This window comes from Nyctereutes procyonoides, unplaced genomic scaffold (genome assembly GCF_905146905.1).
Source record: "Nyctereutes procyonoides isolate TBG_1078 unplaced genomic scaffold, NYPRO_anot_genome, whole genome shotgun sequence".
Taxonomy (NCBI): Eukaryota; Metazoa; Chordata; class Mammalia; order Carnivora; family Canidae; genus Nyctereutes; species Nyctereutes procyonoides.
Genome location: NW_026575151.1, coordinates 6809785 through 6825744, shown reverse-complemented (window position 1 = coordinate 6825744; position 15960 = coordinate 6809785). Strand labels below are relative to the sequence as shown.

Below are 15960 nucleotides of genomic sequence, written 5' to 3'. Positions count from 1 at the left end.
AAATGATAAAGATTTTAATTGTATTTATTTTTAAAGATTATTTATTTAAAATATTTTTTTTATTATCCCGGGACCCATGAGATCATGACCTGAACTGAAACCAAGAGTTAGACATTTGACTGAGCCATCTAGGCCCAAGCGCCTATTTTTTAAGATATTATTATTATTTTTTTTTTCTAAAGAATTCTGTTTTCTTTTTTTTTTTAATATTTTATTTATTCATTCATTCAGAGAGAGCGAAGAGAGAGGCAGAGACACAGGTGGAGGGAGAAGCAGGCTCCACGCAGGAAGCCCCATGTGGGACTTGATCCCGGGTCTCCAGGATCACACCCCAGGCTGCAGGTGGCGCTAAACCGCTGTGCCACTGGGGCTGCCCTAAGATATTATTTTTAAGCAGACTCTACACCCAATATAAGGCCTGAAGATATTATTTATTTATTTATGTGAGAGAGAGAACATGAGTGGGGAGCAGAGGGACAGAGGGAGAAGGAGAAGCTGGCTCTCCATTGAGCAGGGAACCTGTTACGGGGCTTGATTCTGGGACTCCAGGATCATGACCTGAGCAAAGACAGATGCTTACCCCACTGAGCCACCCAGGTGCCTGCATTGTGGGACTTGAACTCAACCCCAAGATCAAGATTCGCACATTCCACAGACTGAGCCTGCCAGGTGCCCTCTTGATTCCCTTTAAAAACGTAATCCTGCTTGTATACTTTTCCTGGTGTTTAATAAATTTTTTTGAGATATATTTTATGTTAAAACACTTTTAGAAATGGATAATGTATTCTTGATTATTTAACAATGGTTGTAATTTACTCTTTTATGTTTTTTTATATTTCAGCAGTATATTTTAGGGGATAATTGGGAAATGTTGAAGTTGACATTTCTTTCTCATGAAAACTGCTATGTTAATTTTATGGTCTTTCCAGAAAGAGAGCTTGTGTCGTCTGATAGTATATCCCAACTTCAGTTTAACATCCATTTGAATTATTTAACATCCATTGAAGTATTATTGCTTCTCATGTTTTCAGCATGAGAAGTATATGATGCCCATTCTGCTCTCAATAAGAAGCTACTAAAAGACAACCCTCAAGGCACAGCAAATTAGAAACTCTTTCTGTCTGTGCTGTTTATTATTGACACCAGTAACTGCAATTGAGTCATATTCCCTGTCTTCATTCACTCTATGAACTTAAGGCTTTTTCACCTGCAAGGATGAGATAATAGGATCTGTTGTGCTTATAAGGTTGCGATGAAGACTGAATGAAGTGGAATGCAAAAGACTTTGAAAATTATAAAGTTCCATAGAAACAGTGATTATAGGTGCACCTGGGCGGCTCAGTGGTTGAGTGTCTGCCTTTGGTTGAGGTTGTGATCCTGGGGTCCTGGGATTGAGTCCCACATCCGAGCCTGCTTCTCCCTCTGCCAATGTCTCTGCCTCCCTATCTGTGTTTCTCATGAATAAATAAATAAAATCTTAAAAAAATAAAAGAAACAGTGAGAGTAATGCAAGAAGTGCCAGACCAATACAGAAAGTGTAATGAAGAGTCACTAAGGAAAAGTGACTTTACTGAAACCCACCTGCTTCACATTTTTTTTACTATTTTTTTTACCTCCACCTTTGCTTATGACCCAAGTCAAAAATATGGTAAGAATGGGACCCAGAACATGTCTAATCTCAAATAATTTGTGGAAGCATTGGAATGGCAGGACTTTCTTGAAAAGCAGCTGTTGGTGGTTTAACATTCCTCCAAACTTTCCCTATTGCTTAGTACTGTTTCCCAAAGGGAGATATACCCATAATGGTATGTGAGAGGATTTTTATTGGTTCAACCAGAAGCAAAGGGAAGAGCCTTTGGAGAATCACTGTACTGGTTCTGAGTATATCAAGAAATGGAGGGAGGGATGCCTAGGTGCCTCAGTGGTTGAGCATCTATCTGCCTTTGGCTTAGGATGTGATTCTGGAATCCTGGGATTGAGTCCCGCATTGGGCTCCTTGCATGGAGTTTGCTTCTTCCTCTGCCTATGTCTCTGCCTCTCTCTGCCTCTCTGTGTCTCTCATGAATAAATAAATAAAATATTAAAAAAAAAAGTGGATGGAAAGCACTACTGACCTGAATTTCTGGTCTCTTATTCTAGATCATTTTGTGTCACAGCACTTGCATAATCTTTCCTTCCCTCTGTCACATTTATTTGAATACCTATCATGTGCCAGGCTCTGCTAGGCATCCAAAATCCTTAAGACCCAGCCATCATCCTCATGGAACCTGGTAAGGAAGACAGGTATATAAATGAGTTGTCTTTGCATCATGGAATTCCTTTGTGGTTTCCTGTTGGCTAAGAGATAAAGTTTCAATTCCTGAACTTCAGTGAACAGGTTTTTGTTTTTTTGTTTTTTTGAATGGGGTTTTCCAATTTCCTATCCCACTATCCTGTTACACTTTTTTTTTTTTTTAAGATTTTATTTATTCATGAGAGACACAGAGAGAGGTGGAGACACAGGGAGATGGAGAAGCAGGCTCCCTGTGGGGAGCCCAATGTAGGACTTGATCCCAGGACCCCAAGATCATGCCTTGAGCCGAAGGCAGACGCTCAACCACTGAGCCACCCAGGTGTCCCTCTGTTACACTTATAGCCAAACATGCCTATTCAGGTCATGTTATTTTATGCCACTACTGTTCCTCCAGCTTGGAATGTAATACTTTTTTCCTCTCCAAGTGCAGGTTGGTTCCATGTACTCATTAACTTAAGAAATATTTATTGTGCTAGGCCATGGGAATACATAGGTAAGACTTGACTTCTGCTCTTAAAGAACTTTGTTTAGGCAGGAATTTTAGAGTCCTCACATTTTTACGGGGCCATGCATTTGCATTTGCAGCACGTGCTGCCTTTGTTTTGTGTTGTATTTGTGTCCTTAAATACTTTATTTATATATTAGAGAGAGAGAGAGAGAGAGAGAGAGAGAGAGAGAGATTGCGAGCATGCATGAGTGGAGGCTGGGGGCAGAGGAGAGAAGCAAACCCTCACTGAGCAGAGGGCCAGATGCAGGCTCATTTCTAGGATTCTGGGATCATGGCCTGGGTTGGAAGCAGACTTAACTAACTGCACCACCCAGGCACCCCTTTTTAAAATTTTAATAGCAACTGTTTAATTTCCTTATAAGATAGAAAGCCTGGTAGGTTATTAGGGTAATGGCCTACAGTTATATAGCTAAACTTTGTACATATGAATTGATTGGGACCCAGTACAATCTAAAACCTAGAAATTCAAAATCACATAAGGCATTCAGTCGATGCTTTGTGATGGTGGTATGATGCATTCCAGAATGGGCATGGCTGAGATTAAGTTTCTCCTAGCCTCTGCTATCCTTGCTATTTCAGAATTCCTCAAGATGCTACTTATTTGAACATATGCAACTTAACTGAAGTGTTTCCAGGGTGACATTAGAATTTCTATTAATCCAACATTTCTAAAACCTAGAAGTCCAAAGGAAGAAATGAGCTAAAAATGGACATTAAAGACTATGAATGAGGGGTGCCTGGATGGCTCAGCCAGAGGAGCATGCAACTCTTGATCTCAGGATTTTAAGTTCAAACCCCGTTGAGGTAGAGCTTACCTTAAAAAAAAAAAATCATAAAAAATGGAAGTTTTATTTTTTATATTTTAAAGATTTTATTTATTTATTCATGAGAGACACAGAAGAGAGACAGAGGCAGAGACAGAGGCAGAGGGAGAAGCACTCCATCCCAGGACCCTGGGATCACAACTTGAGCCAAAGGCAGACACTCAACCACTGAGCCACCCAGGCACCCTGACAGAAATTTTATTAACAACTAAAATTAAGTTGAAAAGCTAAATTATTAAGCTATGTAAACTTTTTTTTTTTTTTTTTTTTTTAATTTATGATAGTCACAGAGAGAGGGAGGGAGAGAGAGAGGCAGAGACACAGGCAGAGGGAGAAGCAGGCTCCATGCACCGGGAGCCCGACGTGGGATTCGATCCCGGGTCTCCAGGATCGCGCCCTGGGCCAAAGGCAGGCGCCAAACCGCCGCGCCACCCAGGAATCCCTAAGCTATGTAAACTTATATCTGTTACTGTGAGGATAGAGGAAAGTGTTTTTCCCCCCAGATTTTTCCTTAAAATAATTCATGCTTGTTATAAATTGTAAACATTACAGAAGAATATAGCTTAGAGAGTGAATGTCTTCTTTTGCTCCTGCCACCTAGAGGTGACCATTAAGAATTTGGTGAACGTTCCTTCTGATTTTTTCCAATGCATACGATAATTGAGATTATTCAAAGAAATGTAGTCTGATCTACTCCCCAGGTACCAATTATAATATACAACACTTTTTAAATATGTAGGTAGGCCTCTCTCTTGCTCAGATAAGCTTTTTTTTTTTTTTTAAGATTTTATTTATTTATGAGAGAAAGAGAGGCAGAGACCCAGGCAGAAGGAGAAGCAGGCTCCGTGCAGGGAGCCCGATGTGGGATTCGATCCCAGGTCTCCAGGATCAGGCCCTGGGGCTGAAGGCGGCACTAAACCACTGAGCCACCCGGGGCTGCCCCCAGCTAAACTTTTTAAGGACAACCTGTATTTAGCTCTGAGAAGTCCTCCCTTGTATGATGATTCTTAAAATTTTCCATTCTTACAGCTTACCCCCATGTTACCCCTTAACTAAAGAAAGAAAGACATTCTTTTTATAGTAAAAGCTTATTTCTGTGTGATACTTTGAATTTTCATATTTATTAACTCAATTTTTAATTTTCAAAATTGGCTTTGGTGGAGGTGGGAGTCAGGGATGAGGAAGCCAGCCTTCTGTGAGCATGTTGTATCCAGTTGTCCATCACTCCTGTTGTAAAGTATGAGTGGATGGATAGTCAGTAGCCCTGTCTTCAGAGGCCCTCCTGGGGTCTCCCGGGACCTCTTCCCAGGGGACTCCCCATTTCAGAAGCATGGATTTCTTTTCAAAGACAGAAGTCTTCAATACAGAAAAGGAGGATTCTTTGTCCTCAGGGTGTATACATGAGGGCTGCATTAACTTGATTATTTTTTTCAATGATCCATTATGTGACCTTCTATCAAGTTCTTTAAGTCTAAAAAGTGTGGGGCTGACACCCTTCACTGAGTAAGGAGACACTAAGATTCATAATTTGGAAACTAGTGGTAATCACGGGAGTGGGACCTGGGTGGGACTTTGGAGAGGAGCCATGGTCAGGCCAGTGTTGGGCAGTTCACTTGGTATGCTCCAAGAGGCTGGCTGACCCCTGGGCTGGGCCTTGTCTAAGTCATTGTAGGTTCAGTTAAGCTCATTAGATCCCTGTAGCCAGGAGGATGAAACTCCGGGATCTGGCTCTTCAAACCAAAAAAGAAAAGAAAAAAAGACCCGATTGATAAATTACTGTGGTCTGTTTGTATTTAACCTTTACATGCATGTGTAAAAATGGAAGAAATAATAGCAGTTGTTTCATAGGGTTATTATGAGATTTGAAACGAGATCTTTTAGACCATTCATTAATCAATTCATTGAATAAATTTAGAGTGCTTGGTAGTTCAGGGAGAAGGTCCGTGCTAAAGCTATGGATTTGAGGATCATCAGCAATAGATAGTATTTAAAATCTTGAGATTAGATGAAGTCACTAAAGATTGACTATAGATAGAGGTGCCTGGAATAGTAAAGGCTCAGTAAATGTTGGCAGTTACTCCCACTCTTACTATAACTGCTTGTATTATTGCTACTATTTATTAGAAATGTTACAGAACTGCCCCGTAAACCCAAATCTCCCATTTTCTTAATACAAATGTATTTGAGAAACCAGAGGTTTATTAGAAATTTCTGTAGAGAATACCAGATCCAGGGAACCCAAATCTCCCATTTTCTTAATACAAATGTATTTGAGAAACCAGAGGTTTATTAGAAATTTCTGTAGAGAATATCAGATCCAGGGAAACCAGAGGTTTATTAGAAATTTCTATAGAGAATACCAGATTCAGGGAATCCAGGGAATACCAGATCCACTTCTCCCAGTGAGAAGTGCTCTCTGAAGTCATCCATCCACAGAGTCGAATAGGCTTAGGCATGGGTTTTGATAGCCTGGATTTGAATCCTGCCTTTACTTCTATACCAGCAGTGAAACCTTTTTTGGACCTCAGCATCTTCATGTGTTCAGAGGGGTCACCTCATAGGGATGGCAAGTGGATTCAAAAAGGTAATTGTTAGGGTGCCTGGGTCACTCAATGGTTAATCCTCTGACTCTTCGTTTTGGCTCAGGTCATGATTCACGATCTCAGGGTTATGAGATTGAGCCCTGCGTTGGGCTCTCTGCTGGACGTGGAGCCTGCTTAAGCTTCTCTCCCTGCTCTCTTTCTGGGGTACAAAAAAAACCCCAAGTCAGTTCCTTCTATTTTCCTTCCACTGCTTAGGGGCTAGGACTCTAGGGCAATCAGGTTTCCTCCTCTGAAACTCCAGAGATACTGTTATCTGTCTCTGTGCCTCTTTATTATTATTATTATTATTTTAATTTTTATTTATTTATGATAGTCACACAGAGAGAGAGAGAGAGAGAGAGAGAGAGAGAGAGGCAGACATAGGCAGAGGGAGAAGCAGGCTCCATGCATCGGGAGCCTGACATGGGATTCGATCCCGGGTCTCCAGGATCGCGCCCTGGGCCAAAGGCAGGCGCTAAACCGCTGCGCCACCCAGGGATCCCCATTTATTTATTTATTTATTTATTTATTTATTTATTTATTTATTTATTTATTTATTTATTATTTTTAAAGATTTTATTTATTTATTCATGAGAGACACACAGAGAGAGGCAGAGACACAGGCAGAGGGAGGAGAAGCAGGCTCCATGCAGGAACCCCATGCAGAACTCGATCCCGGAACTACGGGATCATGTCCTGAGCCAAAGGCAGACGCTCACCTGCTGAGCCACACAGGTGTCCCTGTGTCTCTTTTTAAAACCATATCCCAGCTACTAGCCCCTTGTAATGATAACCTTTCCTTGTGTGATGTGATTCATTGCAGTTAATTATAGTTTATCTTTCTTAAATTGATCTCCTTAATGGGATTTAGAAGATAATTTTTTCTTATCTGGCAATGCATTTATTAATTCAATTTCAATGTAGGTGATGAAATGTAATGTTCATTCCTTTTTTTTTTTTAGATAGTCTCAGTACTCTTTTTTTTTTTAATTTTTTTTATTTATTTACGATAGTCATACAGAGAGAGAGAGAGAGAGAGAGAGAGAGAGAGGCAGAGACACAGGCAGAGACACAGGCAGAGGGAGAAGCAGGCTCCATGCACCGGGAGCCTGACATGGGATTCGATCCCGGGTCTCCAGGATTGTGCCCTGGGCCAAAGGCAGGCGCCAAACTGCTGCGCCACCCAGGGATCCCTCTAATGTTCATTCCTAAAAGCTTCTGCTTTCCAAGGGGAAGGGTTACGTCCCTACTTGCCCCATTGAAGATAGAGCCTCTGTGGCCCCATATAGCAATGAGAGCACCAAACTTCTGGTAGTTGCTAGTATGGTCTTCAGGAAGGATATTTAAGGAGCAATTTTAATACCACAACTGCTGAAGGTGTCTGACAGATGGCATGGACCACTCCAAGAAGTAGCAAATTCCCATCATTGAAAGTGTTCAAGCGGGTACAAACTTCCAATTATAAAATAATTAAGCCCTGACTTGTAATGTTCAGCATGGTGACTATAGTTAATGATACTGTTATTGTATATTTGAAGGTTGCTTAGAAAGTAGATCTTAAAAGTTCTCATTACAAGAAAAAATTTGTGGTGATGGATGTTTAACTAGGCTTATGGTCATTTCACAATATTATATGCATATAACAAATCACTATGTTGTACACCTGAAACTAATATATGTCAGTTATACCTCAATTACAAAGATTATATACTGTCATTGCAGAAAATAGTCATGCAAAAAAGTTTTTTCCTTGTAATTTCCTGACCCAGTGAGAAACTTTGTAAATAGCCATGTTAAAAAAAAAAGAAAGAAAGAAATAAAAAATAGTCATGTTCCCCTCGATTTTGTTCTGTGCATTAGATATTCCCTAGGATGGGTTTATGTAGTATATTTGTAACCTGTTTTATTTCTTACTTAGAGAATGTGATTTGTTTCTAAGACCCATCAAGCCACTTAATTTTCCTTTGCTTTTTACTTCTGAGATTAATAGAAAAATAGTCCATCAATACTGCCTTTGTGTTGTTTAATCTTCTGGCTGAAAAAGTTTTATTTGTTTATTTTTACTTTTAAAAATATTTTATTTCATTTTTGTTGGAAATAAGGCAGGCACCCCTGGATAAAAAAGTTTAAAGTTCTCAAATACTTGAAATCATTTGTTATGCTGTAGTGGTTCGGTGGAAGGCTTTTAAAATAGTTTCTTTAAATAGTGGTACTCCTAAGCATTACCCATTGCCTTTTTATTATCCATTTTCCTCAAAGGAGACTTGGGTAAACATTACAGCAACTATTTTATTCTTATTGATTCTATGACCTTTTTATTGAAACAATCACTTGACCGTAGAGCAGATCCATATTTGGACTTCTAAACATTAATGAGGTGCCTTCTTTAATTAGATGTTCAGAAATGTTGTGGCCCTTCAGGAGCCTTAATGGGGCTCTTTCAGAAAGTTACCAGTGAGCTACGTGGAATAATAAAATTCCTGTTTGCATAGAATCCCCTCCAGCATTTAGTGGACCTTAACCATAGTCTCCTGAAAGATGAATACTCTTATTTAGTTTTATGGTCTTTTGTTATGTGTACTACTTAACCATATCAGTGCCTTAGGTGCTTGGTGGACCAAAGTATTTCACACATTTATAGAACCCTGGGTTTATTGCAGCATTTTTTAATACTATAATATTCTGAAATTACCCATAGATGGCTTATGACTGAAGTTAAAACATTTGTCATCACAGTTTTTTCTGGAATTACTTTTAAAGCCTGAAAATATTCAATGGGTAGGGTTGGGTGATAAACATTAGCTTTGCAAAGTCTGTTTTTATTATAGCATTCTTATGTATTATCAAAGCACATACAATTCATATAATTATTGGTTCTTTAAAAAATAAGCAACTTGAAGGCGTTTTATTTATCTTATAAAAAAAGTTGCTCAAAAAGTATGTTGAAAGAAGAGGATAAAATCTTCATGATTTAGTTATTTGCGCCATGTACTTTTATATGATGCAGTAACACTTTTGCACTAAAATCGAAGTCTGCTATCATGTCAGTCCCAAGTAGTCTTGATATGCCACATGTTATACTAAGTTCTGCTTTCATTGCCAAGCTTGTGTGTTTACTCGGTGCAGACGGTAGTTTTAGGTCTAGGGGAAAGGGGCAAATTGGATGATCAGGAATTCTGAAGTAATCTCTAACTTTTATTTTTATTTATTTCTTCACGAGACAGAGAGGGGGCAGAGACAGGCAGAGGGAGAAGCAGGCTCCATGCAGGAAGCCTGACACGGGACTCAATCCTGGGTCTCCAGGATCACGCCCTGGGCTGAAGGCGGTGCTAAACCACTGAGCCACCCGGGCTGCCTTAATCTCTAACTTTTAAAGCTTTTCCTAAAAGTTTACAGTTATTTAAAACCTTGCACCCTTTATTTCTGTGAGTCCTCTGAGGAGAGAGGCTGTGTTCATAACTTAGTTATCAGAGGTGTCTGGCACTCAGTAGGTCCTCAGTGAAAGTTGAATGTATGAGTTGATTGTCCTTGTGATTTATCCTCTGGGAACTTCTCTGCTATTATTTATTACTAAATTTGGGTCAAAGGTGATCCTTGCCCAGTTTAAATGTTTGTTTGTGCTGGAGAATATAGTAAGTGGTAAGGTCTAGGTGCTTTCTATCTCTGATTGCTACAATGACCATGCTTGGTACTATCATTCCCATTTAGCAGATGTGAAAATCGAGGCTTGGAGAAGTTAAGTTGAACACAGCAATAAAAGGCAAAAGGTAGGACCCAGTCTAGCATACTGCCCAGAGTCTGTACTCTTCACCTCTTCTCCCCCAGAGGTTAAGGACTTGGGCTCTCAGGATTCACAGGCTCTTCATAAATTGTTTTTGGTACTAGTAAAACTGGATATGGGAAATTGGGCTTTGTGAAGCACAAGGTAGTCTGTAGCACTGCATGCATTTTTTTTTAAGGTTCTTTTTTAAAAAAAATTTTTTTTAAGGTTGTATTTATTTTTTCATGAGAGACATAGAGAGGGGGGCATAGACACAGGCAGAGGGAGAAGCAGGCTCCTTGTGGGGAGCCTGATGTGGAACTCGATCCCAGGACCCTGGGATCACAACTTGAGCCAAAGGCAGATGCTCAACCACTGAGCCACCCCAGATGCCCCATTGTGTTTGTTTTTTTTTTTTTCCATTGTGTTTTTATACCTTTTGAGTATTTCAACTTTTCAGTTATTGGGAGGCCCTGAATCTAACCAACATCCCCCACTCCCTGGAATGTTTCCAGTTGAGAGTTGGGGAATGGAGATAGGACATTGGAGGAGGATGACCAAGTGAGAAAGAAGCAGGTAGAGGATGAGGGATCAAAGTTGGCTTGTTTTTTAATTGTGAGACGTTTTAAATAAGAAAAAGGATTAATGTAATGACCATGAACCCACCACAAAGCTAATTAGATTTTATATTATTTTGTTTCAGATCTTAAAGAAATGAAATATTAGATATAGCAGATTTTTAAAAATTTTTTATTTATTTATGATAGTCACACACACACAGAGAGAGAGAGGCAGAGACACAGGCAGAGGGAGAAGCAGGCTCCATGCACCGGGAGCCTGACGTGGGATCCGATCCCAGGTCTCCAGGATCGTGCCCTCGGCCAAAGGCAGGCGCCAAACCGCTGCGCCACCCAGGGATCCCGATATAGCAGATTCTTGAGTACCTCTCATTTTGTTAGTTTATTTATATTAGAGTTTATATTCATGTTTATTATTATAATTTCAGTGCATTGATTTTTAACTGCTATATATTGATTTAGAATATGAATGAATATACCTGAGTTTATCTCTTCTCTAGCTGATGAAGATTTAAGTTGCTTCCATTGATTTTTGTTACACCCAGTACTGCAATAAACATTTTTCTACTTTCCTTTTTGTGCACATGTGTTAGAGTTTGTGGTATGTGCTGAGGAGAGGACTGGCTGTGTATGCACAAAATCTTCAGTTTTTCTCCATCCCCTCAGAGGGCATGCTTGAGTGGGGCAGGGGGAGCAGCTTTCGTCCTACCACAGTACATGAGTGGGGCAGAGTAAGTAGGTGAAAGGAAGGATAAGGAGAGTCAGGATGTAGGGCAGGATGAGAAAACCAAGTATTTAAAGAAAAGCAGAAGTATATCAGTATGGAAAAGGAATGTCTTAGAGAAAAAGCAAGCTGTCAATCTCAGCTCTTCATTTTCCTTCTTTGAGATCAGGAATGAGTTTTTATTGAGCTTAAACAAGACTGTTTTGTCAAGTACGCCAGTTTGCTTGTTGTATACTATTGAATATGGGGAATGATCCATTACTTACTGGGATGCCACATGAGAACCAGCAAAATTGAATGACTTCTTTATTTTTACTAGGGCAGGTGAAATTTGAATAATGTGTTATGAAGAGAGGTAAACGCTACAGCCCTACTATTCATTCATTTTTCTTTTTTTGTTGTTGATATATAGTTGACAAACGCTATCATATTAGTCTCAGGTGGACATTTATATACATTAGGAAGTGATCACAATAGGCTTAATTATCCATAACCATACAAAGTAATTAGTGTTATTGACTATATTCTCTTTGCTGTACTTTATATCCCTGTGAATTATTTATTTTGTAACTGGAAGTTATAAAGGGCATTCAGTAATATTTGAATAAATAAATAAGTGAATGAGTTTAAATACACAGATTCCTTGAGCTCTACTTGATTATATGGTTTTCCTTAAAATATAAGACCTCTGAGTTGTATACTTGGGGTCTACACTCCTAGTGTATTCATTTTCTGCTTTTTTAGATGGGTTATTGCTAAGACTTGCAGTCATCACACTCTAGGTTTGTACAACATTCTGCTCCTCCTCTGCTTGTCTCACCCATTGCACCACATCGCAGGTCTTCATTTGCCTGCCATCTTCTTGTCCCCCCACTAGATTCCTAAGCTTATTGAGAAAAGGGACTCAGATTTATTTTTTTCTTTTTGATTCTCTTTTCCATGCCCCTCCAGTGGACACTGAAATAATTATTGAGTGTGCCACATTTGATCTGAAAAGGTACATATGCTCAATTGTAAGTAAAAAAAAATTTTGACCTAAAAGAAATCACCTTGCCAACGTATGGATTACTGACAGGGTATTTATTTTTGAGTTGTCTTGCCTGTCACTGTCTTATATGTGTTCTATAGGTACTCTGATTAACAAGAAAGAATCATGGTGCTAAATTTTTTTTAAAGCATTTGCTGTGCATGGACACCACTCTTGCAGATATTTGAGTCATGTCCTTATGCCAAATACTGTGTGTATCAACGATATAGCTATGAGCGAGGTGTACTTGATCCCTGCCCTCAAGGACCTGTGGTCTAGCAACCTAGTTTAGGAGTCTGGATTCTTTCTATAAAGGGCTAAACAAATAGACTTATGGACCGTGTGGTCTTGGTTACAAATATTCAACTCTACCATTGTGGCCCAAAAGTAGCCACTGATGCTGTAACCACATGAGTGTGGCTGTTTCCAGTAAAACTTCACTTATAGGGGATGCCTGGCTGACTCCATCGGTAGAGCATATGATTCTTGATCTCAGGGTTGTGAGTTCAAGCACCACGTTGGGTGTAGAGCTTACTTTAAAAAAAATAAAAAACAACTTTCATTTACAAAAGCAGGAGGTAGATTGATTTTGGTCCTCAAGCCATAGTTTTCTGACTCTTGATCTAGTTCATTTGTTTATTGCCCTTTGATTCTGTTTCACTCATATATACACAGCAGATATTTCATATTCCCAATGTAGTTTTCAGTGGCTTATTTGCTCCAGTTAGCAAAAATGAGATTGTTGAACTTAAATGACTAAAGCTAATCGTTTGTTTTGTTTTTTAACTTGTTTATCTAGGACATTTTATTTCCTTACATCAAAGAAAATGTTAAAGAGTATCTGCAGACACACTGGGAAGAAGAGGAGTGCCAGCAGGATGTCAGTCTTTTGAGGAAACAGGTTGGGCCATTTCTCTTCCATTGCTTCTACATTGAGGATGCCTAGAGACTTAGAATGTGCTCTAAACATATTGTAAAATAAGCATTCTGGATTCACAGGACGTGGAAGTGGTAGCGACTTACCTGCTTAGGGATTCACACTACTTCATTAAACGACAAGATCATGGCAGTTTACTGTCTTTTTTTTTTTTTAAGGGTCTTTGCAGATATGGTCTTTTTTTTTTTTTAAATTTTTATTTATTTATGATAGTCACACAGAGAAAGAGAGAGGCAGAGGGAGAAGCAGGCTCCATGCACCGGGAGCCCGACGTGGGATTTGATCCTGGGTCTCCAGGATCGCGCCCTGGGCCAAAGGCAGGCGCTAAAACCGCTGCGCCACCCAGGGATCCCAGTTTACTGTCTTTATAGTTGCCTCTCCCTGGAGTCATTTTGATCGCATAAATTTTTTTTTTTTTAAGAAATAAATAAAAACTTGAAAAAAAAAGAAAATTTTTGTTTAAATTCAATTAATTAACATATAATGTATTATCAGCTTCATAGGTAGAGGTCAGTGATTCATCAGTCTTATATAACACCCAGTGCTCATTATATTACGTGCCCTCCTTAATGTCCATCACCCAGTTACCCCATCCTCTCACCTCCCTCTCCTCCAGCAACCCTCAATCTGTTTCCTATGATTAAGAGTCTTTTATGGTTTGTCTCCCTCTCTGATTTCGTTGTGTTTTATGTTTCCTCTTTGCCCCCATGAGCCTCTGTTTTGTTTCATTTCCTCATATAAGTGATACCATATTGTCTTTCTCTGATTGACTTATTTCATTTAGCATAATATCCTCTAGTTCTATACATGTTGTTGCAAATGGCAAGATTTTGTTTTTTTGGTGGCTGAGTAGTATTCCTGTGGTGTGGTGTGTGTGTGTGGTGTGTGTGTACACACCACATCTTTTTTATCCATTAATCTATCGATGGACATCTGGGCTCTTAATTTGGCTCTTGTACACATTGCTGCTATAAACACTGGGGTGCAGGTGCCCCTTTGGATCACTGCATTTGTATCTTTGGGGTAAATACCCAGTAGTGCAATTGCTGAGTTGTAGGGTAGCTCATTTTCAATTTTTTCAGAAACCTCCATACTGTTTTCCAGAGTGACTACACCAGCTTGCAATCCCAACAACATGAATGAGGGTTCCCCTTTCTCTGTATCCTCACCAACATCTGTCGTTTCCTGACTTGTTCATTTTCACCATTCTGATTGGTTGAGGTGGTATCTCATGGTACTTTTTTTTTTTTTTACGATTTTATTTATTTATTCATGAGAGACACAGAGAGAGAGGCAGAGACATAGGCAGAGGGAGAAGCAGGCTCCTTGTGGGGAGCTTGATGTGGGACTTGGTCCTAGGACCCAGGGATTATGACCTGAGCCAAAGGCAGACGCTCAACCATTGAGCTACCCAAGTGTCCCACTCACTGTACTTTTGATTTGTATTTCCCTGATGCTAAGTGATATTTAGCATTTTTTTTATGTGTCTGTTGGCCATTTCTGTGTCTTTTTTGGAGAAATGTCTGTTCATGTCTTCTGCCCATTTCTTGATTGGATTATTTGTTCTTTTGGTGTTGAATTTGATAAGTTCTTTATAGATCTTGGATATTAGCCCTCTATCTGATATGTCATTTGCAAATGTCTTCTCCCATTCTGTTGGTTTTTTGGTTTTGTTGACTGTTTCAAGCTTTTTAAGCTTTTTAGCTTGATGAAGTCCTAATAGTTCATTTTTGCCTTTGTTTCTGTTGCCTTTGGAGACATACCTAGCAAGAAGTTGATGCAGCCGAGGTCACAGAGGTTGCGGCCTGTGTTCTCCTCTAGGATTTTGATGGATTCCTGTCTCATGTTTAGGTCTTTCTTCTCATTTTGAGTCTGTTTTTTGTGTATGGTGTGAGGAAACGGTCCAGTTTCATTCTTTTGCATGTAGCTGTCCAGTTTTCCCAGCAGTATTTATTGGAGAGACTTTTTTCCATTGGATATTCTTTCCTGTTTTGTCGAAGATGAGTTGACCATAGAGTCGGGGGGTCCATTTCTGGGTTCCCTGTTCTGTTCTATTGATCTATGTGTCTGTTTTTGTGCCAGTACCATGATGTCTTGATTACAGCTTTGTAATAGAGCTTGAAGTCCAGAATTGTGATGCCACCAGTTTTGGTTTTCTTTTTCAACAATCTTGGCTTTTAGTGGTCTTCTCTGGTTCCATACAAATTTTAGGATTATTTGTTCCAATTCTTGTGAAAAATGTCTATGCTATTTTGAGAAGGATTGCATTGAATGTATAGATTGCTCTAGGTAGCATAGACATTTTAACAATAATTGTCCTTCCAAACCAATGAGCATGGAACGCTTTTCTATTCCTTTGTATCTTCCTCAATTTCTTTCAGGGGTTTTGTAGTTTTCTGAGTACAGATCCTTTGCCTCTTTGGTTAGGCTTATTCCTACGTATCTTACGGTTTTGGGTGCAATTGTAAATGGGATTGACTTCTTAATTTCCCTGTCTCCTGTCTCATTGTTAGTGTATAGAAACACAACTGATTTCTGTGCATTGATTTTATATCCTGCCACTTTGCTGAATTCCTGTATGAGTTCTAGCAGTTTTGGGGTGGAGTCTTTAGTGAGTGTCATGTCATCTGCAGAAAGTGAGTTTGACTTCTTGCTGACTCAGATGTTTTTTATTTCTTTTTGTTGTCTGATTGCTGAGGCTAGGACTTCTAATACCATATTGAGCAG

General features: G+C 39.4%; 1 protein-coding gene across 2 annotated transcripts in view; it reads left to right on the top strand.

Moving 5' to 3' along the window:
- The window catches only part of ENOPH1 (enolase-phosphatase 1), a 42035-nt gene that overhangs the window by 7919 nt on the left and 18156 nt on the right, over positions 1 to 15960 (top strand). For both annotated transcript variants that reach the window (XM_055313069.1, XM_055313070.1), the window contains exon 2: positions 13096 to 13197. In XM_055313069.1, coding sequence (XP_055169044.1) covers positions 13096 to 13197 — 102 coding nt within the window. The remainder of the gene's footprint in view (positions 1 to 13095; positions 13198 to 15960) is intronic.